The sequence below is a fragment of the Strix aluco genome, chromosome 19, assembly GCF_031877795.1.
Source record: "Strix aluco isolate bStrAlu1 chromosome 19, bStrAlu1.hap1, whole genome shotgun sequence".
In the NCBI taxonomy this organism is placed as follows: Eukaryota; Metazoa; Chordata; class Aves; order Strigiformes; family Strigidae; genus Strix; species Strix aluco.
In genome coordinates, this window is record NC_133949.1 from 14,212,564 (window position 1) to 14,240,126 (window position 27,563).

At 50.0% G+C, this 27,563-nt stretch overlaps 1 protein-coding gene across 1 annotated transcript; it reads left to right on the top strand.

Moving 5' to 3' along the window:
* Window positions 1-922: 922 nt before the first annotated feature.
* Window positions 923-26,117, top strand: DHRS11 (dehydrogenase/reductase 11). Its single transcript, XM_074844930.1, has 7 exons — window positions 923-1,054; window positions 16,027-16,236; window positions 22,186-22,280; window positions 22,732-22,861; window positions 23,492-23,584; window positions 24,236-24,301; window positions 25,295-26,117. Exons 1-7 carry the CDS (start codon window positions 923-925, stop codon window positions 25,334-25,336), a joined length of 768 nt encoding a protein of 255 aa, XP_074701031.1. The 3' UTR covers window positions 25,337-26,117.
* The last annotated feature ends 1,446 nt before the right edge of the window (window positions 26,118-27,563 follow it).

Below are 27,563 nucleotides of genomic sequence, written 5' to 3' on the forward strand. Positions count from 1 at the left end.
AGTATTTATTGTTTGGAGCTTTACCATGAGCTGAAATCATAAGAAATGTTTTAGAGGCAGTGTTACCGCAGACCGCTCGAGTAATTTAGTGCTCAGAGTCACATCCTGGAGGAAAGGGGCGAGTACCAGAGCGGCTGCGGCCAGCTAGGCTGTCGGCAGGTGCTGCTCACAAAATGCCCGTGGCTACAGTTGTCCGTGGTCGGGCTCCCTGCGCCCAGGGCTGCGGGTTTTCGGGATGTGGATGGGTGCCAGCTGGGTGCCAGTGTCTCCTCTGCAGCGGGAGGGACCCTGCCTGGGGCGACTGCAGAGAAACAGCAAAACAGAGGTAAAAGAATCCCCCGGTGGTCTCGTTTTTAGAACCTGTATTGCATTTTTGGATGCTTTTTGACTTCTGTATAAAATAATAAAAAATAAAATACTCCTCCTCGCCGTATGTCTCAGTGAATGGGTAATCCCATCAGGGACGGGGTTATAACCATGCGTAATTACTACGTGGTTGAAGAGAAGAGGAGTTAATGAGTCCCTTTCCCGCTAATGAACTATTTTGGATTTAAAACAGCCCTGCTCCATCTGTTACCCAGCTGACGTAACATTTTTATTCCCCCTCTAAAGCGAAAAAGTCAATTCATGGCATTTCACCGACCCGATTTCAGGACTTGCCCTTCTCGCCGGGGACGTTTTGGCGAGGAAAAACCCCAAACGGTGCCAAGCGGTGCCAAACCAACCTCCCCGCGGGCTGAGTCCTCGCAAACTCGGTGCATGAGAGGCGGGGGGGGCGTGGCGTGTGACGGGCGTGTCCGGGGGCGGGACGGGCGGCCCGGGGCGGGGCCGGGGGGCGTGTCCGGGGCCCCGGGGGCGCGTCCGCGGGCGCGGGCGGGCGGCGCATTGTGCGCGGCGGCGGCGGCGGGGCCGGGCCGGGGCCATGGAGCGCTGGACCGGGCGCGTCGCGCTGGTGACCGGCGCCTCCGTGGGCATCGGCGCGGCCGTGGCGCGGGCGCTGGTGCAGCACGGCATGAAGGTGGTGGGGTGCGCCCGCAGCGTCGATAAGATCGAGGTACCGGGGCGGGGGACCGGGGGCACCGGGCCCGCGGGCTGCCTGAGGCCGGGGAAGGGTGGGGGGAGGCGGGCCGGGGGTCCCTCGGCGGTCCCGGCCCCCCGTGGGTCGGTCCCGCAGCCCTGCGGGGGGGCTGCCCTGGCGCTGTCACCGAGCCTTGGGGGGAGGGTTTCCCCCTCCCGGAGGAGCAGGGATGGTTGGTTGGAAGTTGTCCGAGGAGCAGATTCAGGTTTGGGTGTTTGTTTATTATTTCTTTAATTATTTTTTTTAGCTACCTCTTGTCGAGGTCAAATACAGCATCTGGCTGCCTGACCCTGCGCTCTGAGGGTCTGGGCTGGGAAGTGTTTAAGGGTAACGTTGAACCCCGCTCAGGGTGGGGTGTAACGTCCTTCTGTCCGCACGCTGGCGCTCAGGAGATGGGACGCTTTTATGAAATAACGCTAAAATAGGGTTTCAGTCCTTTAACGTGCTGTTTACCCCTAGGACAAGCATCTCTAGAGCCAGGTCAAAAACCTCATGGCGTTGGCTTAAAACTAGATGCTTAAAAGAAATCACTCCTGTGGGACCCTTTTTTGTAGTTGGATGTGTCTGTAGGGTTTACGTCGCAATGGCACGGGCTAAAGCTTATTTACTTTTTAGGGAGTTTCCTCTGAGGGAGGAAAAGAGTTATAGTCAGCTTAAATATTGTCATCTGGTTGTTTGGTGCCTGCCGAGGCAGAGGAGATCTGTATGAACATCCAGCGTTCGTATTTCCTTAGCAAAGGTGATAAGGACTTACTATGCACAGTTGACCACATGAAGAATAAATTGTCCAAAAAAATCATGGAAAACAAGGCTTGACATTGCTGCTGTGGCTGAGAAATGGGGTTAAATAAAGAAACACTCAGAAGAAACAAAACTTTTTCCATTCTTCATCATGAATCAGACAGATACCACTTGCAGCGAGGAGAAAATACGCCAACGTGACTTATTTAACTGTCCTTTGGGGCTTGCTTCTAATTTTGGACTTCCCAACGTTTTGATAGTGTGGGTCACAGGGAGAGCCGAGCTCTCCAAGGGCTTTCCCACGTGCCACTGATGGTATTTAATGTAATTCCATAGCCTGGCTTCATGAGGCTCTTGTAGCCTCACGCCACCTGGTAAAAGATGCTGTAAAGGATGCTGTCGTTTCCCATTCCCTTCCAAAAAGGACAGAAAAGCCATTGCCAATATTGCCGATTCCGATATTGCCCTTTCTTTGGATTTTCTTTTGAAATCTTTTGATTTTCTTCAGTAAAGAAACTCAATGAAACTTGTGTTTTCCTTCAGTGCTGCAGAGGAGTTTGCTTCCTTTCTGAAGCCTGAAAGCCTTCCTTCCTGAAACTTTTCTGGTGAAAATACAGTATAGATTTAAGGAAGAGCGGTCTTTTAAAGGCTTTGCCTTTTTGTTTGAGTCTGCACGAAATGCAATCACATTTTCTACGGGTGATTTATCTGAGTTGCACGGTACGCACGTGTACTGAGCAGTGCTGGCTGCTCGGCATCTTCCAAGTCTCTTGTTACTGTTGTGTTTCAAAAACTGGTGTTTAACACCACAGCTAATGTTTGTCCCAGCTTCGTTTTTTCCTCCGTCCTCTCGAAGGACCGGATTGTGTTTGCAGCGCGTGGTCATTTGTTTTGGTAGGTGTCTGGACTGCGTTTTGTTCCATGGCTATTCTGGTTTTATTTCTTGTGAAGCATGTTGCCTTAAAGAGGAGGAAAATCCCAGAGGTGCTGCTCACTCAGGGAAGGGAAGGTGGTGGAGCGTGAGGTGGTCCGGGGTCGCTCTGGGAACAGCTCCATCACCTCGGACTGGCTGCCAGGGACTCTTGTGTCGGCACAGATGAGGCTTCTTACCAACTCCTGCCGTGCCTTCAGAGCAGAGTTGTTTATGATAACTAAGCTTTCCTCCAGGAGTTTCACCATGCGGGCTTTTTTCTTTGAAAAAAAAAAAAAAAAAAGAAAAAAGAGGAAGATATTCAGGCTTCAAACTATTGAGCTCATGCTGGGACTTGGGACTTTGGACACGGCTGTAAGGAGCCATCTGGAGGAGCGGGAGCTGGCGTTGCGTGCGGGGGATGAGGGTGCTGTGTCTGGCACAGCACCACCAGGCCCCGTCTCGGGAGCTGCTGGTGGGGCTCCTGCCCTCTGGAGGGGCTTCGGATGCTCCGAGCGGTGGGAAGGCAACGGGAAGGTCCGTGCCATCGGTGCTTCGCGAACGTGTCGTTACCTTGATTAGTTATTGTATAACCAGATCTATCCACAAAATACACTCATCTGTTCTCTCCGGCTGCTGATTTTCCAAGTCGTGGCTGGTCGGGAGGTGGAGGACGTGCAGGAAGCCGCGGTGGGGATTCGAAGGATGCGCTAATTCGGGGAGAGCGGCTCACGCGTAAGGGGCAGGATGGGGGAAGCGGTGCTGGTGTTCAGGGCTGGGGCACGGTGATGGAGGGACGAGAGGAAATAAATATGAAGGAGCTGAGGGCTTGGTGTTGCCAGATGTGAATAAAGGAGAGGTTAGAGCATTGCGGCCGTAATTGCTGCAGGACAAATCCTGTTGCTGTATAAAATGGAATAATTTGCTAAATACCCTGTGGATAACAGTGTACAGAGGAGCAAACCCAAAAAATAAGTCAAGGCAGCTTGAAATGAGTGCAAACGGTACAGTTTAAAACCAGGAATCAGGAATACAGTACTCATTTTGTAGCACAAAAGCATATGTTTTCATTAGTGCTATGCACTAGTCATCCATTTTTAAGGTAAAGTGGCTGCAACCACTCTAGATGGTGGTTTTATAACCTACTGTAAACTGGTGACTGAAAGAGTATGTTGTCTTGTGGGGAATTTAACTCGGGCAATAAATGCTATGTCAAGATTTCTTAATCTCTTGAAAGATCAGATAAGGGCTTGAGGCAAGATAATGAAGGAATTGCAAAGTTGTGGTTTTGGTATTAAACCTGTGTCGCGACTCCAGTGCTCTTTATTTGACTTTTGAAATAAAAATGTTAACGGCTTACAAAACCTGTGAAAGTTTTTTTGTTGTGGTTTTTTTTTTTTTCCTCCACTGGCTCTCTAGAAGGAGAAGCACCCGACTTGCCTTGAGTTAGTGCTCTGGCTGACTTCAGTGCTCTTGTTTCAAAATTGGATTTGATTTTTCTTTTGTCACATCTTTGTGTGTCAGGCATGGCAAGCGCAGGCTCCGGCGGCTGGGTTTCCGCTCGGTAATCGTATCTGGCTGTGACCCTTTAAACCGCGGGGCTGACCCTGCTGCAGTCCGTGCTCACAGGCAGCCTCGTGTTCCCCGCTCGTCCCGCTGCTCGTGTGAGTGGACACTCTGTGTGCTTGTCCAACAGTAACTTTTTTACAATAGTCAGACTTCGAGGAATAAAATATGATTAAAATGGCTGTGTTTTACTTTAGTGTGCCAGGAGATAATTTGGGTTGAAAGCTTGTTTTAAATGAGAAGCCTGGAGGTACTAACAGCTGTCATAGTCTTTCTGGCATGTGCGCTCGCTGAGTGTTTCCTGCTCTTCAGATACCTCCACGCGTTCCAAGTCAGGAGCGAGCGTCAGTGCTTTAATGAATTAGCCAAGAGTTTTTAGCAGCTTGTAGGACCAGGCTTTGGTGGAAGCTGCTCCTTGTAGATGACCACCTTCACAGGGACCCCCTCGCTGATCACTTGGGTCTCCAGCCTGCGAGACTTGCTGGGATTTAATGACTTGCCACAGCTTAGCTGGTACTCCAGCCACTCCATCCCTTTTATACCCTGCTGTAGGGTGGCCAGGGGCATAGAATCACAGAATGGTTTGGGTTGGAAGGGACCTTTAAAGCTCATCCAGTTCCACCCCCTGCCCCAGGTAGGGACACCTTCCACTAGCCCAGGAAGCCCAAAGCCCCGTCCAACCTGGCCTTGAACCCTTCCAGGGAGGGGGCAGCCACAGCTTCTCTGGGCAACCTGTGCCAGGGTCTCACCACCCTCACAAGGAAGAATTTCTGCCTTAGATCTAAGCTAAATCTACTCTTTCAGTTTAAAACCATCACCCCTAGTCCTATCCCTACCCACACCGATCAAGAGTCCCTCCCCCCTTTCCTGTAGCCCCTTTCAGTCCTGGGAGGCCGCTCTAAGGTCTCCCCGGATCCTTCTCTTCTCCAGCTGAACCCCCCCAACTCTCTCAGCCTGTCCTCACAGGGGGGTGCTCCAGCCCTGCGAGCATCTTCGTGGCCTCCTCTGGCCCTGCTCAAGCAGGTCCGTGTCCTTCTGATGTTGGTGCCCCCAGAGCTGGACCCAGCACTGCAGGGGGGGTCTCATGAGAGCGGAGCAGAGGGGGAGAATCCCCCCCTCGCCCTGCTGCCCACACTGCTCTGGGTGCAGCCCAGCACACGGGTGGCTTTCTGGGCTGTGAGTGCACGTTGCTGGCTCACAAGCAGTTTTCCATCCACTAACACCCCCAAGTCCTTCTCCTCAGGGCTGCTCTCAGTCCACTCCTTGCCCAGCCTGGATTTGTGCTTGGGATTGCCCCGACCCATGGGCAGGACCTTGCTCTTGGCCTTGTTGAACTCCCTGAGGTTCACACGGTCCCACCTCTCCAGCCTGACCAGGTCGCTCTGGATGGCACATCCCTTCCCTCCAGCGTGTCGGCCACATCTGTCACTTATTTTGTTGGTTTTTTTCTTTTTTTTTTTTTTTAAATTTTATTTTGATTCAACTCCTTCCAAGTGTTGTTAATTCATCACTTGGAAAAGACTCCTCCGGAGAGGTGCGGGAAGTCAGCTGGCTCCCGCAGTCCTTCACATCGCTGCTGGAAACAGCCGAGCTGGCAGGGTTGTGGCATTGGGTTGGAGTGTCCAGAGCTGCGTGACTCCAGCATGCCGGCCGGCTCGTCTTGTACAGCTCGCCCTGGGCTCCTGGTCTGCAATGGGAACGCCTCATGTCTGCTGCAGCCAAAGAACGAAGGGCCCGGCTGCTCCCAGGAGACCCACGAGCATCCCCAGGAGCAGCAGTACCTGGCTGCTCTGCCGAGGGGCAGGATGGTGGTGGGGGAACCTGCTGCCCTCCCAGAGCAGCGAGGCTGTGAGATCAGGGCCTTCGGGCGATGGCCTGCTTCAAGGCATTGGAGAGATTTAATCATGGATATTGTATTCTAAAAAAAATATTTTTTTTTCTTTGTTGGGGTGTGGAGAGCAAGCTGTGCAGGAAGCAATAAACATGGTTTAAAATACAAGGTTTAACAGATTAATTCTAATGCATTTGTGACAGTTATTGATCAAAGGTAACATTTATAACCAGGGACTGCATTGTCAAGGTTAGATCTTGCTCAAGAAATAGCCTTTGATAAGCTGAGCTATTGATTGCAGGCTGGAGCGGTCCAATCTCTGAAGAGGTTAGTGCTCTCTTCGTCAAGCAGTGCTGTGACGGTGTGGGAGGAGGAAGAAGTAGCCGAGCCTTCCTCGTGGGAGCTGAGCATCCCCAGTAGCCATTTGTGGGCTGGCTGATCACTTCACCGATCGCTGCCTGGGCCTTAAGGTGCAAGGGAGGTTCTCGACCCCTTCGGTGTTCCAAGGTGGTTAATTAATGGCAAAATGGTTTCGTAGTACCTGAATGTGGAATTTAATGACGTTGTGTGCAGATCACGTTGATGGCTTAGAGGTCAACTGGTTAAAATTTTGGCCTCCCCCAGTGGGTGCCTTGTCCATGGGGTCGAGCTGTGGATGTCCCTGCGGTGCCAGGTATCCACGGTGGGGTCTGTCCTTCTCCCCTACAGCCAGGCCGGGTTTCACGGGGCGTTCCCGAAAACACAGGTTTCATCTCTGTGCTTGTGTTGTCTTAATCTTGTGACTTAAAGCAGCGTGCTCATGGCTGAATGCAAGAGGTGTGAATTTTGGTGCCTGGCTCTGCGGCTCCCGTCCTCCCTGTGGCGAAGGTGGATGAGCCGCTGTCCCCAAACGCTCGTCGTGGACATCGTTGCTCCCCATCTCCTCTTCCACTGGACCCGTCGCTCTCCCAGCATGCAGGCTGCAAAGCTGCTGGGCTGTGCAATACCCCAGTGAATTCTTTTTTTAAGGCAGGAGGAGCAGTTTCAGGCAGGATAATCCAAAGGCACAGTCCCCGTGTAAATGGATGACCTTCAGAATCTCCTTGGCCTCTGGAAGGGCTTGTTTTGTGTTTGGCGAAGGCCTCCCCTCGGGGGTGGTGGGTACTCAAGGCCTCTGAGGTGCTTTTATTGCCGTTTGTCCCTGACCAGATCCTTTCCTGATAAATATGAAAGAGATCCCATAATTGCTGTCCTGAGTAGGGGGAACAAATGCTTCGTTGTCCCAATGGTTTTCCTCAGCCTTGAAGCTCAGGAGGTGCGTGGGGGAAGGGTTGCTTTTAAACCAGGTTGGATTCATCCTCCTTTCCCCCAAAATGTGCTTTAAAAATGTCTTATTACAGCAGCCTCCCTTCTCTGCTTCTCTTCTGCTCCCTCTGGCTTTGTAATAGAGTAGCGATACTGGGGTATATTGTGCTCGCAGCCCTAAGTAATAACTGAGCCTTTCCTGGAATTTTTGGAGATATGGTGGGGTGCTTGTCCTGCCTCTGCCTTGCTGTGTAACTAGGCAGATCAGGTCACTGTCCCGTGCTTCAGTTTCCCCATGTAAGATCCGGCAGCTGCTGCTCTGGGGAGGTGGGGGAGCTGTACGGGAGCAGCGTTCAGACACGGAGCGGGGTTTCTGCCCTGTGTTTTGTGTTTATGGAGAGTGTCCTGGGGCAGGGAGGTCTGGATGCAGCCAGTGCTGGGGAGTAAATATGATGGTGGTTTTTCTAGGGCTTGTTAATAGTTTAAGGCCCGCAGAAAGTAGCAGTTGTGCTAAAGTCAAGCTTTAACCCTCGCTCCTGCCAGCATCCATGTGGGAAGTGATAATGGTAATTTCCTGGCTCACAATATCGTTATTTTGCCTTGGTCGGTTCTGGGTGGGTTTACGCCCACCCTGGGTCTATAGGGTAAGATGGGACCAGGGTGCTTGCAGGAGCAGAGGACTCGCAGGATTGGTGGTCTTGCTCCTTCAGCCCGACTTTTCTCCCAGTTAGGCTCGTGCAGATCAACTGCAGCTCTGTTCAGCTTAAGTGGGGATTAGCATCGGCATAGATGTGAGTGGCGCTGAGCCTGCCGTGTCCAGTGGCGTTGGTACAGATGTTTAATTGCAGCACCTGCGGCTGCGCGGGGATGGAAGCGCTAATCCCCGCTGCCGCCTGCTCCGGCCGCGGCTGGGCTGGGGCACGTGGGAGCCTTCGTTGCTCTTGTCGGTGGGTTGTAAATCTGCAGCGTATTAAAATTCAGGACCCATCATCTGAATTTTAGTTCTGGGGAGCATTGGGAGCTGGGGGGGGAGGCCTGCTCCTCTCCCAGCGTGCGTTAATCTGTCTTTTCAGAAGAGGATTCGTTGAGGATTACACGGGAGCTGATGAGGCAGAGATGTGTGGGGAGCACGGCTCTCGCCCTGCCCTCGCAGCAGGAACACTTGCTGCTGTGTGGATGGTGCTGGGGGAGAGCGGGAAAACACCCAGCTCCACGAGCTTTTGAGAAAATCCAGGGCTGTGCTGTGGGGTGTTGAGAGGAGAAAAGGCCAATCCCATGGTCTGATGGTGGGGACCTGCTATTCTGGAACAGCTCTGGGTGACAGCGGCGGGTGCTTTGCGTGTTGTGTCGCAGCGAGGTGTGGGGCTTGGCCAAGCTCTGGAGCGCAGCAGCCGCAATCAATGCTCAGGTTTTCCTGGGCCCCCAAGCTCAGAGCTCACACCGGTGGGTTATCATCTACTGCTTCTTTGTCTCACAGGTGGGGATGCTGGGGCTGGGAAGGGGGAAAAAAGCCCCTTGGTGAGGTTGTGACAGAGCTGGGAACAGGTCCTGGCTGTCCTCAGGAGTGCTCCCGAGTCTCACCCACAAGGTACGGCGATATACTCGGTTACAACATATGTTATTCAGCGTGGGCATGTGCTGATGGTTTCCATGGACCTCTGATCACACCCTAGATCTTCAGGGTATTGCCAGGCATCTCCACCTTAGGTGGAGTTTGATTTAATTAAAATAAATGAATATTTTTTTTTCGACTCCCTGAGCATAGTGGAGGTGTGCTCGCCTGCGGTGGAGATGACACAGAAGGCATGTGCCATGATCTGAGGGTGGCAGGCTGAAGCTCAGGCTCGGCTCTGCCCTCAGAGTGGTGTGTTTGCAGGTTGCCTTGGAAATCCATGCGTGAACAGGCGGTGATCCAGCCTGCCACACACGGACCGTTGGGTCTGCTCTGTGCTGGCACTTGGGTGTCCTGGAGCTGTGTGGTCTTTGAACCCTGCAGCCGAGGGCTGGTGGAGGACCACGGGTGGCTGCAATACAGCAGCTTCAGTCTTAATAAGAGTGCTGGGGTATTTTGAGGAAGGAAAGCATCTACGTGCCTGGCTGCGTGGGAACCTGCTTTATGCGTGTTGGAGCTGAAGAGCAGGCAGGCACCTATGATGCTTGTTTTAGGATAGTCATACCTCAGAATAAGCAAGAGATATTGCTCTAATGAGCTGTCATTGTAGGAGCAGCGTATTTCCTCCTCCCCCACGCCAGCCCGTAGCAACGTGATCTGAGCAAGCAGTAAAAAAAAAAAAAAAAAGTGCCTTCAGCTTTGATGTAAGGAGCGATTGTTTGAACGACTTAAGGTAGCAGGAGACGTTCAGGGTGGTGTAAATGGGGCGATTTGGCTTGTATGTATGACGGTGGAAATTCAAAATTAAGTGAGCTAGAAAAAAAATAGTCTTGGATGTTTAACTGCTGAAAAAGTGCAGGGAGGAGAGAAGGCTTGGAAAAAAGCAGCGTGAGTCTGGAGCAGTCTGGGAGGACAGTTGCCAGTACCAGGACGACATGACCGCTCAGCCAGACCCTTGTGTGGCCGGGAGTCTGGCTTCAACGCCGGGGGTGGAACCAGCTGAGTGGCTCCCTTGGGCCACACTGCACCCATGGGCAGGAGGTGGCCCATACAGAGCTGGTGGGGTGGGTTTGCTGGGCAAAGGGCAGGTACCGTGGTGACGCTCAGTGTCCAGGGCCTGGGTAGCATCCGGGAGACACCCCGGGCAGCTGATGCCAGGCATACGCCAAGATGTAACTTTGCATGGTCTCTGGTAAATCGTGGCAGCTCCACGGGTGTGAGGAGCCCAGTGGGAGGGAAGGCTGCCGTGCCGTGCCAGGCCATGCCATGCCGGGCTGTGCTGTGCTCTGCAGCCCTGATGGTGACCACGGTGACAACTACCTGGCTGGGACTGTTACCCCTGTTACCTCTCATCAGTCTGCTTCTCACTGCTGGAAGTTGATTATCAGCAAAGAGGTCCAAGAGCTTCCCCGGGGTTTTATTCCCTTCTCTTCCACAAAATGAGATCTGATTTGTCTGGGCTATTTATTACATGAGCGCTGATTCTGTGTGCTACCTGTGAGTCTTTGCAAGGAACAGCAAAGTCAGTACATTTGGGTGAAAAAGCACATACAGGGACTTAAATTTCATCCACGTTTTGATCACTTTTTCTTTTGCCTGTGCCGAGAGGTGGGTGGGTTTCTGGAGTGGTGTGAAAGATTCAGGCTGCTCTAGGAAGGGGCTCATTGTGAATATCTCCATTTTACAGATGGGGAAACAGCTTCTGAATCTTGCTCGTGGTCGCAGAGCACACTGTGGAAATAAATCCGTCTAGTGCTTTATTCACTATATATCTCTTTCTCTATTATGCTTTTGCAGTGGTATTAAAGCTTAATTAAAAGAAGCTTCAAACTTGCCAATCAGTAAAATGAAAGGATTTGTAAGTTCCCAGTTTTCTTTAACAACTGTGATGCCGTTCGTTAGGGTTTTTCTCCTTCATTTCCTTTAGATACCGAAAGTAATTGGGGTGACTTTGCTTTCTTTCCAGTTGGTTTCTTGGTACAGCTATGTATTTAAGCATAAGCTAAATCAGTAGGATGCAAGTACCTGTGATGAATGGCAGGTCAGATTAAAAATTACCTAATGGTTTCTTCTGGCTTTAATCTCTCTGAACTAAATGTGTCTGAAGTTAATAGGATGGTTTGCCAAATAAAGCCCTACGTGACTCTCTTCTTTTTTTCCTCCCCTTAAGAGTCCCTTTAAATGTTTATATCAATTAGTTTTGTAAAACCATTTCACCAAGACTGAATCTAAATGCATGGCACTGTGCCCTTTACAAGAGTCGTAGGCACAAAGAGCATTAACCCCTTCTTGGGAGAACTGATGTATTCTTAACATATGGAAAATGTCCCATAAATGTGAGGTATCCTTTTAGATCTTTAAAAACAGACAACTAAGTAATATATAGTAAGCATCATGACCATTCTTCTTCGTCTTTTTTACACGTAGGTGGGTGTTAGGTGCTTTTTTCATTTGCTCATGCATTCAGCCAACACCACTGGAAGCTGAGATAAATCAATCAGTGATGTCAGTGGAAAAATTGGTGCCTAAGCAAGAGACACATCGCAGCCCATGTATCTAGTACATGCTGCTGTCCTGGCTCGCCATATCACACGGGTAGTTCAGATGCCCATTGTGGAAAGCCGGTCTTTCACGTTGCAGAACTTGCTGGGTACTATGTTCATGCTGGGAATTGTATTGGAATTACTGGGGCAAGGGCTTGCACCCATGGCAGTGAATGGCTCTAGGTTAAATGTTTTAATGCGTAGAGTATCTATTTCTTCTTTATGTTGCATTATCCCAGTTTGTACCAGTAGCTATAGCACCTGACTGTCCATTTCCAAGCATCCAGTGATAACACTGTGGTACAGAGATGCTCAGGTCTTGTTTCAGATCTTCATCTTCTGCTACTGGAGGTGCACTGGCACTTGTCTGTCTTGGTGTTGTATTATGTAGTCACTCTCAAGTTGCTTATGAAATCTGGAAAAGCTTTTTTCTTTTTTTTTTTTTTTTCCTCCTTGTGCATGTGGTGTGCATAAAGTGGAATGAGCATTAACTGAGTGACTTAACGGATGGTCTAAAAATTATTGCAAGCTCTCTAATGCAGAGAGTTGCTTTACATAAGTCTTCTCTCGCAAACTTGCCCGCGGTTGATGTTTCTTTGAAGAGCCTGTGATGACTCTGTATCTAGAGATGGTTGAAGCACCTTCAGCTCCGCCTGGATGTCAGTGGTGTTCAGCACTTCATTTTCAAAGAGAATTAGTTAACACAAGTGTAGCCTGAAAGATGAAAGGATCCACGTTGAGTCTCGTTTGAGGCGGTGAGAAACCAGACAGGAAGAGAAGAATCTTGAGAGATATTTGATTTCTCTGGTCAGTTGTGGCAGAGAAGCCTTTCTCCAAGCGAGAAAGAGCTTTCTCATGGTGTATTTAAGACATAAGCTAAGGAGACTGGCTGGGAAGACAGGATGGGCAGCTCCACCACGACAACCACTGCTGTCCAGAGCACCCCTTGTTTCAGCTGCTCCTTCATCTGGGTTGCTGTGCTGCAGCCCGTGGTGTTTAGACCCTGTGTGCCTCCATCGAGGAGCTGTACTGAACAGTGAAGGGTTTCACCGAATAGCGAAAAGTGACAGCTGAACGTGGAAACGGAGATATTGAACTCGGCATTTCCCTCTGGGCTGTAGATGAGCTTGTCTGTCCTTTCCTGTCCATGCTGATGGGCCCTTCTTCCTTCCAGCCAGCTCTCCTGGCACAAGTCCTCTTTTGGGAGATTCATCCCAATCCCTCGTGCTTGTATTTCTCATCTTTCAAAATCATTGGCGTTGCTTGATTAGAGTTCAGCAGGGCTCAGTTCTGCTGGACAGGTTCCTGCCGTCAGCTGTAAGCTTTCCTCCCCACAGCTCTGGGATGCACCATGGCACTCAGCCTCGGGGTGCGATGGGTGCCCTGCTTTTGTTTTCTGCCTGTGAGTACGCTGACTTTGAAAGACAGCACCCCGCTTTGCCTGCAACGAGCACGGACACCCGCAGTGAAAATTAGAGGCACCACTGGAAAGAGAACTCAACCCAGCTCTTGTTCAAGCAAACTAAGCGTGGCCTGGCAATTGCAGGAGGTGCCAGCACACCAGCCCTCATCCAAGAGCAAATTAAGACCATACTCCTGGCCATGATCTGGTGAACTAGGAAGAAAAAGTGCCAGACCTGAGCCGTGGTACTTTACAAGCAAATACTGAACGGGATGGATCCCTTAGCGGAGCGCTCGAGTTTGGGCAGTGGGATGGAGAGAGCCCTGAAGCTCTCACCTTGGTGCCAGGTTATGAAGAACATGGCTGAAGGCCCCTTGCCCATTTTTCCCTCCTGTGTCTTTGCAGGAACATGGCCCCATCCCTGGAGTGGCTTAGCACCTTCCAGCAGCCTTTCATACTGCTTTTAATTTTCTAAATGCTGCTCTTGCAGATTTTTTTCCCCCAACTGTTTTCTCACATGTGTACTCTGATCTTTAAAAAGTATATATTTTTCTATTATCAGCACATAATCAACAAGATTGCATGTGTAGCAAAGTGAAACCAGCCCCGGGAGGGTACAGAGAGGTACAATTCAGTCCCAGAGGCACCTTTGTTCTCTGTTGGGCAGAAACATTGTCTAGCTCAGCCCAAGCAGAGCTCTCCAGAGAGCATGATGCTGTCGGGATGTATCGATGTCCGGGCTGAACTCAGCATGCCCGTCCCCTTCTTGCTTGGTGCTGTGAGAGCAGTAATAATTCTTGTGTTGCTGCAGTGCCTTCACTGAAGTGGTACCCAGGAAGGAGAGCAGCTTCTGGACCAGACCCTTAGACCTGGGCTGGTTTTGGCTTGCGGTCTGTGAAAGCTGTGAAAAACAAATCAGAAAAGCTTAAACTCACTGTTCAGGGACTTGGCCCACCTCTGCAGTGGTCTTAGGTATTGAGAAAGGTTGAAAATTATTTACTGAACAGAGCCACTTGCCCCTGAGTAACTAAAATGAATGTGCTTGGGGTGCAGGGAGGCATTTGGAGGTCCTGGCTTGTCTGTCCCTCTCCCAGTGAGGATGCTCAGCCCTGCTCTGTGTAAAACTTGCCTAAGAGAAAGTGGTCACCAAAAAAGCCACTGGTGAAGAGCACACTTTATGATTTGGAGTTGGGAGCCAGTTCACATCTTCACGTGGATTTTTTTCCCATTTTTGGACTTTGTGGCATCTAACCGAGTTGCCAGCCCTCCTTGTACCCTGAGGCACGCGGCTGTCCTGTGTTGTGCTGGCCAGGGAGCAGAGAGCCAATTCTAGCAAAACTTCAGGAATCAGAACCTGCAGGTTTCCTGGGCGTGCTGGCATCTGATCTGTGGGATGGCAGGCGTTGGAGGCCAACTGGGTGGGAGCTGGGCCTGTGCTTTGGTTTGGCATTTGCCAGGTCCCGTGGTGTTTGTGAACTGATGCAGCGCCACGAGCGGTCCTGCCAGCCTGCACCCGGGGAGCAGGTGCCGTGCTGTCTCCGATTTTTTTTTCTCCTTCCACTTTCCCTTATGTTCCATGGTTTGGTTTGTTTTTTTCTTTTGTCTAATGTTCATTTCAGAATTTGGACATCAGGCTGGCTGACACACTCTGCTGGGTGTTTTGGGGGGCAAGTCTGCCCCTGCGGCGGATGCTGAAAGACCAGCTCTGCTAAGTGAAAGGGACAGGCCACCCTGGGGCTTGCTCACTTCCACTGGGAGAAAGACACCTTCAGTGCTCTGGTTTGTCACGCCCGCTTTCATGGGAGTGAGCTCTGTCCAAGACCAGTGTGGCTCTCCAGGCTCCTCTCCACGTCGGTACAGATGGTGGAGCTGGTTCCAGCATCTGCCTTCTCCAAAATGTGGGAATTGCTCCATGTGTCTTCCTGGAGAGCCAGGAAGGGCTGGGCCAGCCTGGGAGGTGATGCTGCACATCATGGCAAGCAAAAAAAGTCAGCGTGCCTCCAGTGTGAGCTTCCCAGTGGTGGTTTGGGCGGCCCTGGGTGCTGCTGCTGGTGCCCCGGCTTCCCCAAGTCCTTATTTGTGACCAAGGCTGGGTGAGCTCCGGGGCAGTTGCTCTGCTCCGGGCTCAGATGGAGCTGGGTTGTTCGGCAGCCGCCTTCGTGTGCAGTCACCGTCCGGCGTCCTCTGCTTCCAGCCAGGCAGTCCTGTGCTGGGCCTTGCTCCTCCTTTTATAAACGGCTGTGAATTGCAGGCCTTGGTATGCAGGGAGGAGCCGGAGGAGTGGGAAAGCTGCCTCTGGCAGGAGGAGAGCTTTATTGCACCCGCTGAAATGTCACGTTGGTGAAACCGCCGTGAGCGACGGCGTTCGAGTGATTTGGTGGACGTTTGTAGCCAGAGTCCATCTCTCCGCAGAAACCAGACATCACGTGGCTCTCGCCTCGCGCTGGAAGCTGTCACTGTCGCTAATATGACACATCAGAGATGAGATGCTGCTTCTCATTAGCATCAGGGGGTAAAGGGCATCCTCCAGAGGATTTGGTGTGGTGGCTGCCGCGTCATTAACACAGGCAGCCAGCAGCAGCTCTTGGCCTTTCATTTGCTTTAGATCATCTAGTCTGATAAAAGATCTGGATGTTTGGAATAATTGTTGGTAATGGCTAATGAGGAATTGTCAGGCATGCGATTGCCACGTCCTTTATCCGCGCAGCAGTGGGGCAGCCTTGCAGCCTGGTGCCATGGCAGTATTTATTTGTATTTTGCCAGCACCTGCTCACCTCGACCTGTATTGCCTGGGGTGATGGATGAGCACAGAGTGTGTCCTCAAGTTTAATAACTTAAAGGCTGAAGCGCTCAGACTCTCATGTATATCGATATTTCTTTTTTCTTCATTAGCATTTACAATGATTCTTCCCTAGTGCCTGCTTTTAAGACAGGCTCAACGGGAAGCCTGCAGTGTTTTGTTAGCCCTGGGGTGTGGTTTTTAAGCAAATGGCTGGATAAGCTGCTCCACGAGGAGAGGAGGCTGATGGCTGTTTTCTTCCTTCCTTTCTCTTCCCTAGAAATTGGCAGCCGAATGCCAGAGTGCTGGCTATCCGGGGACCCTCATCCCATACAAGTGTGATCTCTCCAACGAAGAGGAGATCCTGTCAATGTTCTCCGCCATCAAGACGCTTCATCAAGGAGTTGATGTCTGCATCAACAACGCGGGGCTGGCTCGCCCGGAGCCCCTGCTCTCAGGGAAAACAGAGGGCTGGCGGACGATGATAGACGTGAGTAGTGCCACTGGGAGAGCGGAACTGTGCTAGATTTTTATTTCTTCTGGCTGCCAGCAGCATTGTCCCCATGTACTTATTTCACGTGTGCAGAGCTCAGGACCTGCTTCCCATCTGGCTCTGACATGGCCCAGGTTTGACTGGGAAGTGGAAAGACATCATGCACTGCTGAGCCACGTGCTTTCACCTTGGAGTAGGAAAACATTCAATACCTTCAGCAGCATTTTTTCCTTTAGCTCAATGGCCTTCTAAATGGTGATGAGCCTCACTTTTTCTTTTTTTCTTCAATAAAATAGGAAATTGAATGCCAAGCATTGGCTTTTGTAGCTAATCCTGTTAGTGGTAACAGTGGGTTGTAAAATGGACAGATTCTTTTTGTTTTAAAAAGCTGTAATGCTTTTTGTCTTTATAGCTTAATTTTCTGCCCATAATCTGGTTAGAGCTGGATGTGAACGAGGCAATTTCATATGCCGAACTGGGAGTTTGTGCAAATTGTCCATGCCATTTCCCAGCAGCGCTTCTCCCTGGGTGTTGCTGTCCTGAGGTGCTGCTGTGCATCTTTTGGGGACTTCACCATCTTTTGTCATTATGTGATGGCCCTTTTCTGCACACAGCCTCAGCCGTGGGGCCCCGGGCCAGTTTGCGTGCCCTTGCAACGGCCCTTTTGTACTGGCTTTCCTGCAGCTCTGGCTGGTGAGATGCTGAAACAGGAGCTGTTCATGAAGATGGTTTTCCCCTCCTGTACTTTTGTGCATGAAAGCATTATCCTCATAGGAACAGGAGTCGAACTCATGGCTTTGAGTGAGCCTTGTAGCACCTCCAGCAGCTATGAGAGCTTGTCCTAGTGAAGGAAGAGACATGTCTATTTGAAAAGTTGCTTGAAGCTGTAGGCTTGGGGCCGCTACGTCTGACAGCGGAGTCAGCCGGGATCTGTCGGCTCCTGCAGCATCCAGCAGTAGCTTCAGGGGCTGCGTAAAGCAAAACAGAGGGGCACATGGAGGCCTCAGACTCCTGCTGCCAGGGCAAGAGCTGCCATCTCCTGACTAATTAAGTTCTTGTTAGGATTTTGGCCGCTCTGCTGGCTGCTGTGACTGCAGCCAAAGTAAGCTCAGCTCAGCTTTGTCCGCCCAGCCAGGCTTTTGTGGGTTGCCCAGCCTGGGTCACTGCACAGCCGCATCTCCCAGTCCCCGGTTGCCATGGAATCTTTAAAGAAAATTAAGTGAAGTGTAGCTGAGACTGAGCTGGTGTAAAGCAGGGCACTTCCCAGCCTGTCTCACTGCAAGCCTGGCCCTGCGGGTCACCTGCGCCTTGTAAACTCCTTGTCCTGGTCGCTGTGATCATGCCTTGTGTGGATGCCCCTGTGGATGCTGCGTGTCCCTCACACTTGTTGGTCTTTGTTCTTCTGACCTTTTGTTCTTCATAAGGTGGGCAGGCTGCAGGGGATACAGCATTTGCCAGCTGAAGGCCCTTCCCCTCTCCGTGCTCCCTTCCTCGGCTGCTCAGGTGGGAGCACTCCCTTTATGTCACCTTCCACCACTTTTAGGGAGAAAGATTTTGGAACAGGGATTGTCCTGTATGAGATGCTCCAGTGTTGGTATTTACAGTGGCTCAAAGTTTAGGAGAACTGTGGGGTCCCCCTCCTTGTGGGTGCTGCTGTGTGCACCCTTTGGAGGTCTTTCAGGGTGATGGATGGAGTGAGAGGAGAGGCAGGGTGGTGGCTTCACACGGGCAGCATTAGGAAACCAGGCCAGGGACATGTTTTATTCCCAGAGGTGATCTGTATGGCTCTATCTGCTCTCATTGCTTGGCAAAACTGCTGCTGTAGCACTGGGAACACTGAGACACCCAAGGTTTCTTCCTGTACTGGCAGATTTTTTCCTCTCTCCAGCTTCCCCAGCAGCTGGTGGGTTTGCTCTTGACTTGTGTGTAATTAAATAACACTCACACCTCTAATGCAAAGGTGAAGCCCTGGGATGCTCCAGAGCCAAACGCTTCACCCACCTCAGCCTAGGCAGCCTGACAAGCCTGGGCTTTGCTTTTTAGCCTGCTGGTAAGCGGTAGAAATAGCTCAGGGTTTTTCCTTTCACTCTGTGCCCCTGTTTTGTAGCTGTAACCTCCCTGCCTGGAAATCTACTCTCCAAGCATGCCATGGCTGTGCAGGCGCTGGTGTGGCAGTGGGGACTGAGGAGGGATCTACAGAGACAGCTCTCTTCCCCACTGTGGCAAGCCAGCCCCAGGGAAACACTCGCCAGGCCCATTTCTCTTACATGCTCTGAAGCTCTCGGAGGGTCGGGACGGGGGAAGGTTGCCAGCACCTTTCACGGGCCACTGGTCTTTGCAGAGCTGAGCGGGAGCAGGGAGGCTTCTTCCAAAGGTCTCTCGGAGAAAGGTGTTAGAGAGCAACACCATTCGAGATGCTGTTGGAGAGTTTCAATGTGCTTCTGGGCTGCTAGACAGGAAAAGTTTCTAAACAGCCATCGATCTATTGATTTAGGAGGCATTAGGGCCTTAAATTAAAGGCATTTTTTTCTTTTTGGTAAATCGATTTTTGTTTCCATGCATTTTTTATGAGCTTTGAGGCTCTGTCTCCTTCCAGGCTCCCCTCTCAGTATACCTATTCCATAAAATTTCTTGCTACACATCTAACAGTCGAAATCATGTTATCATTTACTTATTCCTCCTCTTTTTCTGATGTTCCAGCTCCTTATTGTCTGCTATTTATTCCCAAGGGGGGAGCTGCTTCTCCCTGGGCTTCAGGAGTCTCATGTTTAGAATCGTGTCTCCTTTGCTTAACAGCAGCGCAGAGCCCAGCCAGCAAATTCAGTATGTGTGCAGGAGGGAGCCTGTTACCGCAGGCAGGTTCTGAGCCCATCACCTTTTGGTTCACAGCTTCCCCCTTTTTCTCTCCACTTGTTTGTGAGGTTGTGCTTGACACGAGGCTGGAGCAAAGTCCTCCAGCTGTCCCCAATCCGCGCAGGAGTAGCCAGGGCTGGGTGCTGTGTACACACTGACTCCAGGCTCTGGGATTTGAACGGCTCCTTCATGTTTTACCTACTGACCTTTACAGCCAGGAATTCAAGCTGAACTTTCCATTTGCAGTGTTCAGGGCACAAAGGACTGCAGCGCACATCCTCTCGCTCCTCTGGATGCTAAATGGGTTTGATTCTTCTTGGCATTATTCATTGACCAGCAAGGCTCTGTTCTTCTTGCTTTTATATACCATCTGTGCAGAGATATGTTTTCTGTAACCTGCGTTTTTAAATGTGCTTAGGAGCTGGGATACTCATTTTGATGCCTTAGAAAAGGCTGATTCTGGGAAGTGAAATGCTCAGCGCTTCCAGGAACAGGATCTTTTATATTCTCCCAACCTGGCAATTGGAACTCATTAATTACGAGAAAATGTGCCTTCGTTGTTTCTATTGCGTTAGCGCACACCCGCGGCAGTCGCGGACCGGCTGCCTTGTGCAGCACGCTGTGCGCAGGCAGAGCGCAGATGTGCTGGCCATCTTTGCTAAGGGACCTTTGAACCTTTTGTTCTTAAAATAGGAATGAGGCTGAAAAATGTCTTGTGTGGCTATTTGTAACAACGGCCTTTAGATTGTTTCTCGAAGTGATACAGCCCTAAGCCTTGTTCGTTTTCCAGGCACGTTTTTAGGTTCCTGAGTGCCTGTTCCATGTTTTGAAATGGGATTTCACCCAAAAATCCTGTGGGTGTTATCAGGAAGAGGCAATCCCAGCTCAGCTGCCTTCCAGCCAGTTGTTTTGTTGTACCAGAGTGTCTTATCGTACAGGCTCTGGACTTTCCCATGTGGCTGGTTGATTAGTATCTTGCTTTGCCAGTAGTTGTCAAAATGTTGTAACTCTACCCACGCAAGGAAGCATTGCTCAGCGTGAGTCACGGCGTTGGAGCCGGGTCTCAGGCTTTAGGCTGATGTTACCCTCTAGTGGCCTGCAGAGATGGAGTGGAATCGGGGAGCGACCACACCAAAGACATGGTTGCCTGGTGGCTTCAGGGTGTCTTGGGACAGCAAGGAAAGCGGGGATGCTCCTTGTCACAAAGGTTTTTTATACTAACAGTTGCCCAGATCCATATCTGAAAGGACTGGCTTCTCACTTGGTTAGTAGATCAGACTGGAGTGGGTTACTCCTGCTTTCCTTGCCCACCTTACTGCGAAATCCAAAAGCCTTCAGATGCCCTGCCTGCCCTGGGCTTCACTCCATGCTGAGGTGTCACTTCTGCTGGCTAACTTTCTTCCCTGCACAGCCAAGGTAAATCTTCAACCTGGTGCCAGGCAATTTACCTCTGTAGTTCCAGGTATGATGACTGAGGTATCCGGCAGTGACTGTGTGCTCAACCAAAGTGCACTCAGATGAGGATGATGACTCTACTTGTTGTGTTGCCTGGGTACTCCAAGATCAGATAAGCATGCTATTTATCTATCGCCAAGACAAAAACTCACAAGCATGGCCTCTAGTAATGAACAGAAAATAATGACCGAGACAAAAGCAATGACTGGAATATCCTTCAGCTGACCCCACTCATCCTTTGTGTGCTGCTCAGTAATGATATCTCTCAAATTCATCCCTTTCTGCCTCTTACTTTCTGGTCTCCAAACTAATGTTCCTCCCTCGCATGTCCTTTTGTGCTAGCAAGTCCTAATTAGCCTGCCCCATTCTCGTTTATGAGTTTCACAGCGATGATAGCCAGCATATCCTTCACTCGCTGTCCACGTGGTCTTGTTCCTGCTGCTCCTCCCGTTTATAGTTGCACCTGACATCTGATTCATCAGAAGTTTAGTTCTTCCTGGATATTTCGTTCACAGCAGTGGTTTTAGACCTGTCTGGCCTGCTCATTTAGTTAGCAAAGTGACGTGCCATTAAGTAGGAGCTGCCAGCATGCCCTGCTTTGAAATGGTTACAGCCTTTCCAGAGGGCTTCAGCAAATGCTTTCCACCTTTCAGCCACTTTTCCAAATCTAAACCACTATAAATTTGAGCAATTAGCACTGCTGCTGAGGCAGCTTGCTCAACAGTCTTGCACACACCTCTGGGTGCTTTGTATTCCAGCTGGGGGAGTTTCCGTACCTCCGTCTTCCTGGAAACTTTGACTCTGTGTTTTATGGTCAGCAAATGCTCAAGGCATCTGCGCATTAATGGTGGCACATTGCAGATACAACTGAGTCTAACCAAGCCACGGTGTGCTGGGAAGTGCTGGTCCAAAGAGCAAGACTCTGGAAAGCTCTGGATCCTGTGCTAAAGGACTGGATAAATTGCCATGTCCTTTCTTCCTTGGCCTATCCAGTTAGGGCTGAGGAAAATGTCAGTGGACAGCATGACAGATTTCATATCTGCAGGGTTACTTGCCCACTCTGGCCTTCCCCATGGCACAATGTGATCTTTGGCTTCATTTATGCCCAGGGAGCTCTTTGCTGGCCATGTGGTTTGCAGTGCCTCTGAGTGCCTGGCTCTCTGACAGGCAATATCTGGGGATTTCCTCATTAACTACCTGACCTAATTACCTGCTGTTAGTGTCCTATCAGCTGCCCAAACACCAGTGTGCTCAGTGCTGTACAAAATAAACAACGTTGTCTCCTGGACAGAGTGCTGACTGTGGAGAAGTGGGTTTGTTCTCCTTTACTTCGCACTCTACCCTCACACTTGCCCATAAAAGGTTTAAGTCTGTTTATTTCTGGCAGAGGCCAAGGCTGTCTCACAAAACCAGGTATCTGTGACCCCCCTGCCCACACCCCCTGTGACTGCAGCCCCCAGCGTGGGCAGTGTGATGTAGGGGGTGCATATGTGCATTTCCCTCTGTTGGCATTTGCGGGAATTACTGTGGGTCAGGGACTGGAACCTGCGTCCACGGCTTCGGGCGTGCAGGGGACAAGTCAAAGGGTGCCAGGCAGGGCTGCTGGTATTAGTATTTCCTTCTTTTCTCTTCTCTCAGGTCAACGTAATGGCTGTGAGCATCTGCACCCGAGAGGCTTACCAGTCCATGAAAGAGAGAAACATCGATGATGGGCATATTATTAACATTAACAGGTACGCAGTGGGGGAAATGGGGAATCAGCCACGTGGGCTTCCTCCTCCCCGCCTCGCAGAGAGGATTTAAGCAGTGAAGCTTTGACCTTGGAGCGCGCTGATGGTGCCCAGGAGGGGTTTTCCAAGGATTGCAACGGCTGATTTTCAAACCACTTTTTTTTAACCTCTGCTGGTCTAAATGCAAAAAAGACTGAACCGGGGGGAAAAGGGTAATGCCAATCACTTGCAGTGGTGTAAGGTTGAAGATTGAAATTTCTTGACCAGCTACAGAAAACAGCTCTGTCGAGAGGTGGTGTGCGTTTCCTGCAGGAGAGGGGAATTCCTCACATAGCCACCATGTCGGTGTCTCTTTCTGTGTTCATTATGGTGGTTGGAATATCCTGGTTTTTCCTTCTCGGGACTCTGCTTGCCTCCCCACCTCTCAGCACTTTCCTTTCTGCTCTCTCCTCAGCATGAACGGCCACAGCGTTGTGCCACAGTCAGTGGTGCATTTTTACAGTGCCACCAAGTACGCAGTTACAGCCCTCACGGAGGGGCTGAGGCAAGAACTCAGAGAAGCAAAGACTCACATACGAGCTACAGTGAGTACTGTGGGCTCTCTTCCTCTCTCCTGCTTTTGGGGGTGGTAGAGAGCTGGCAGGCTTTATGGGGCAGAGGAAAACAGGTGAGGAAATGCAGAAACTGGGAACATTCAAGTCCTGGGGCCAGCTGTCCCTGGCCACCTCTCTTTCCCAGGTAGAGAAGACTGGGGGCAGAAGGCACGGCAGCAGTGAGATGTGTCAGGGAATAAACTTTCTGGGTGCACAAAGTGGGCGGTTGCTTCTCTGGGAGCGAGCGGGGCTCATGGCAGCAGAGGGACGCAGACAGCTGGGCTGTGTGCTCTCATTCAGAGCTTGCATCTCGGGAGTGATGTGTCCAGAAGTTAATTTGCATTGCAAGCTTTTCCATCATTTTCTTTGCTTCTCTGTCCCTTTGGGGCATGAAGAGGGAAGTACCCATCAGCGGTTCCCCAGAGGTACCTGCCACAACAATCATTAAGGCAAAGCCTGCTCACTTAAACTGTTCCCCTAGAAAAAGTGTGGGGAAGGAGAACAATAGAAAGGGGGCTGGATTTTTTTGGCTTTTTCAGTGCTAAAATGTTTTCTCTCCTTCTATTCTTTTACTGAAGGGGAATTACAAATCCTATTAGGATGTGCTCTGCTTTTTTCCAGTGTATATCTCCGGGACTGGTGGAAACAGGATTTGCTTTTAAACTTCATGATAATGACCCTGAGAGAGCTGCTGCAACCTATGAGAGCATTCGGGTAGGACATGGACAAATGGAGACGGAGGGAAGTGGCTTTGATTATAGTTTAACAGTCTCTCTGCTGGCTAATAGCACAAGGAACTAGTTTTGCTGAGTGCCCAGTGCTTTCCAGGATGTAATCAGCATCCCCCAAGTCTCAGCACTCAGACCTCAGATTCTGCACTGATTTTTACACACTGTAGATTTTCATTCCACTTCAGTTTCTGACTCCCTATATTTTTCTTTTATTTTGACATTCCTGTAAATAATTATCAGTCAGCTTTGACATTTGGCAGGCTATGGCTTCTTTATTGGAAAGATATAATAAGCAAACATGCCTACACAGGAAGAAATGCGAGAGCATGTTGTCTTGCAGGTGGCTAGCACAGGATTTCTTGTGCTTCTTCGGTAATTTTTGATGAGGATGGCAATGCCCGACCTGGCAGAATTCCTGTGTCAGTAGTAAGATTATTCACAGCAAATGGAGAATTATCAGCACCAGACACGTCCTTTGTTAAATTTTTAATGGATTATTTTTTTCCTGCTTGCTTGCATCTTTTTGACATGCCCCAGTGACACTGTCGAAACTCATTATTGATGGTTAGGAAAGGAGTGATCTTGTGGTTAACTTTCTGCCCTTTGACTGAGAATCTCTTTCCTGTCTTTCCAGTGTCTGAAAGCTGAAGATATGGCTAACGCTGTCATATATGTCCTCAGTGCCCCACCTCACGTACAGGTAGGCTGTGGTTGGGCTGGGGGACTCCGCGGTGGGTGGCTGAAGGTGGAGAGGGCAACTGCTGCCCTGACATTTGCTAATCAGCGTTGCGGGCGCTGTATCAGCTGTGTGCTTAGCGGAGCCTGGGCTGGGGATTAGCAGCGATCACGTTTTGTTTACCCTTCCCTTACGGCAGCTATGGGATTGCGCTGCTCACGGCCCTGCGGATCCAGCAAAGGCTGCTCTGCCTCCAGAGAAGGACTGCATGAGGCAGGGGGAACCAGAGGGGTATGGGCACGCTCTGCCCTTTTGGATGGTGCCATCTGAGATTTGCAGACAGTCTTGCAGCTGGGTCAAGTTCTGCCAGTTGCCAAATAACGTGTTTGTCTGATCCTGCCGAGCGCTGTGCACTTCCCCACGGATGGTGTGAGGTGCTTGTGCTGCCAGAGGGATTTCCTCCTGTGAAACAAGAAATAAATGACCAGCTTTGAGCTGGAGCCAGGAGGAGGCAGGAGCAGTGTCAAAGTTTAGTATATGCAACATAAAAGTTTCTATTGCAAAAGCAAGCTTCGGTCATGAGAGGTTTAGCAGCCCCTCGCGTGAACTCTGCTCCCTGGGGCAAGATGTGGCCATCTCGACCTTGGATCGTTGTGATAGTGGCCGCCTTGTCTTAAGAGGATAAAAAATCCTGCCTGTGGCTGATCAAGCAGTGTTTCTGTTTGACCCTCTGTGAGCAGGACCAAACTAAAGACTCGAACCATAAGAGTTTATAATCGGCCTCATCTTGTACTCTTTTCTGCGCGTGTTTGTGCCTGTATCCCTTCCGCTAAAGGCAGAGCAGTCACATACACCTTTATTTCTTTCTAATATCTCAGTTAAGCCGGCTTATTGCTAGTCACAGGAACTTTCTTCATGTGCAGCTTCCCACTGTAATGGTGCAGCATGGAAGTGCCCAGTGCGGGATTTAAAATGGACTCCAGTGTACCAGTAAAATCCTATGTTGGTCTCTTCCAGATTGGAGATATACAGATGAGGCCCACGGAGCAGATATCATAGCAAATGAAGAGGACTGTGAGCAGCACCGTGTATCCACTCCACTTCGAACCCTCTGGCAATTTAGGGTGTCGTCGGCTGGCTAGCAACGTTTTAATCAAGTACCAAGGATCGTGTTTGAAGAATTCTTTTTCTCTCCCTCTCTCTGAGCTGGTGCTGGTGCTGAGCCAGTTTAAAAAGAAACAGTAGTGGGTCTCTTTCTCCCCCACTCCTTTCTGAAACTGCTTAAGAGTAAAATGTATTTGAAAATAATGCAGGGAAGTGGTTTGTGGAAGATTGTTGTCCCCAGGCTGGTTTATTCTTCCTTTTGCTTTCTTTTCAAGTTTTGTTTGATATTATTTGCTGATGCTGTGTCTGGACATAAGTGAAGTGGCACAAGATGTTTGCCAGCTTCAGTATGCTTAGGGTTTGAGATTTTCAGTGGATGTCATACATGTATCCATCTAATTTTTGGGTTTATTTTTATCAGATTGATTACTGATGGTAATGATGCATGTGGTATCTTCTATTTCTTTCATACTCCACTGCCCTAAACCCAGTGTACAATCTCACCCACCTCTCCACACCCACCTTTCCCATTCACATGAATCATGCCTGCCAAGTTTGAGGAAGTATAAATGTGTGTGCTTGCTGTTTCTCTTTCTTTCTAGGTAGGTAGGTAAATAGTTGGAGGAAAAGTACCTGTACTTCTGCAGGTTAGAATGATCATCTAAGTGGCATAGTTACAGTAAGAGTGAGTTGTTTGGTATTTTTAATAAAAACTAAATATGTGCTGTCTTGTGATCACCTCTATCCTTGGTATCATCTCCCAGCACTCTTGATGTTTTTGTATGTGATATTTGCATGCATTGACACTTTTCTGGAAATATTGATTGGTCTTAGAAAGATGTATGGTGCTGTTTAAATGCTGGTGCTGCTGAGTTGGGAATGTTGAAAGTTTGTTTATATGCAGAGATGTGAACTCAGAGAGAGAGAGTGAAATGAACCATGCCGAAGCTGTCCAAAATGAAAAGATACTAGTAGGGGCATTTGCCTACGAAGCAGCAGGTAAAAGGTCTGGTTCAGATCTCGTACTAGTTCTAGGCTGTTGCAGCCCCACTGTTTTGCTCTGGGTTTATTCTGTCTTGAGGAAGAAGAGAATCAGCCTCAAAGCTGATACGTGCAGACCTGGAGACCACTTGAGTTGTCTTAAGACTCTCGCAGCGTGGCAGAAACACGTCTGGGTGTCGTCCAGCTTGCTGCAGAGCTAAGGAGCTGTTAACATAGATGTTGCCTTAAGGTTGCAGACTCGCTCCTGCTGCGCTCTGGACTTTCTGTAATGTTTTGGAAGGGGAACTGTTGGTTTAGGTGGAGCGGGTATGGTCAGTTGGTCGGAGCAAAGGATCAGGAGCCAGAGGAACGTGGGTTGGATTGTTTTGCTTACACCAGTGTAGCTCTGTGGGAGTTCATCTGTGTTACACCACTGTAAGGGAGACCAGAAGTGGGCCACTACCATCATGAGTTTCAACTCCCTATAAAGCCTTGGGCAAGTCACTTTACCTCTCTGCCTCAGTTTCCCCATCTGTAAAATGGGGATAATAATACTTACCTACCTCACAGGGGTGTTGTGAGGACTCACAAACTTTTGTAAAGCACTTTGAATATGAAAAGCGCTATGTAAGTGCTGAGTGTTGATATGAAGTATTATTATTAATTAAATCTTGTGATACATAGAATTCCTTGTGCCAAAGGTGAGCAACTGTAGAAGGATACAAGGAGAAAACTGGTAAAACATTCCTAGTAATGGCAAAACAAAAGCAATTTGCTCCTTTTTTTCCTCTTTATAAATACGTGCTCATGGTGTGTTCTGTCCGTTCTTCATCTGTCACCAGTTTCTACTGGCAAGTACACGTAGCCTCATCTCTGGATTTGGCCTTTTAATTTACTGTGAGGGAAATTCATGCCCCGTGGTGAAGCCTTGTATGACTGTAACGCACTGCCCTCCTCCGCCTTGCCGAGGCGGTGGCTTTGTGGGGGCTCTTCACACGGAGCTGGGTCTCACCCGCAGCGTCGTGTTAGATCGTGTCCCACAAGGAGCAGTCAGTCCAGGTCTGCACGCAGCCAGCGATCCTCACCGCAGCAGAGAGCCTGCGCCAGCTGGAAAAGTGCTTCAGTCTCCGTGCCACCGTGATCCTCAATTCGGAGCCACCTGGCTAAGGAAGGTTCAAGGTTTATAATGCTCCTGCAATGT

Coding starts and splice junctions, on each gene's coding strand:
- DHRS11 (XM_074844930.1), top strand. CDS start 923: ATGGAGCGCTGGACCGGGCGCGTCGCGCTGGTGACCGGCGCCTCCGTG. Junction 1,055..16,026: donor GCAGCGTCGATAAGATCGAG/GTACCGGGGCGG, acceptor TCTCTTCCCTAG/AAATTGGCAGCCGAATGCCA. Junction 22,862..23,491: donor AGACTCACATACGAGCTACA/GTGAGTACTGTG, acceptor GCTTTTTTCCAG/TGTATATCTCCGGGACTGGT.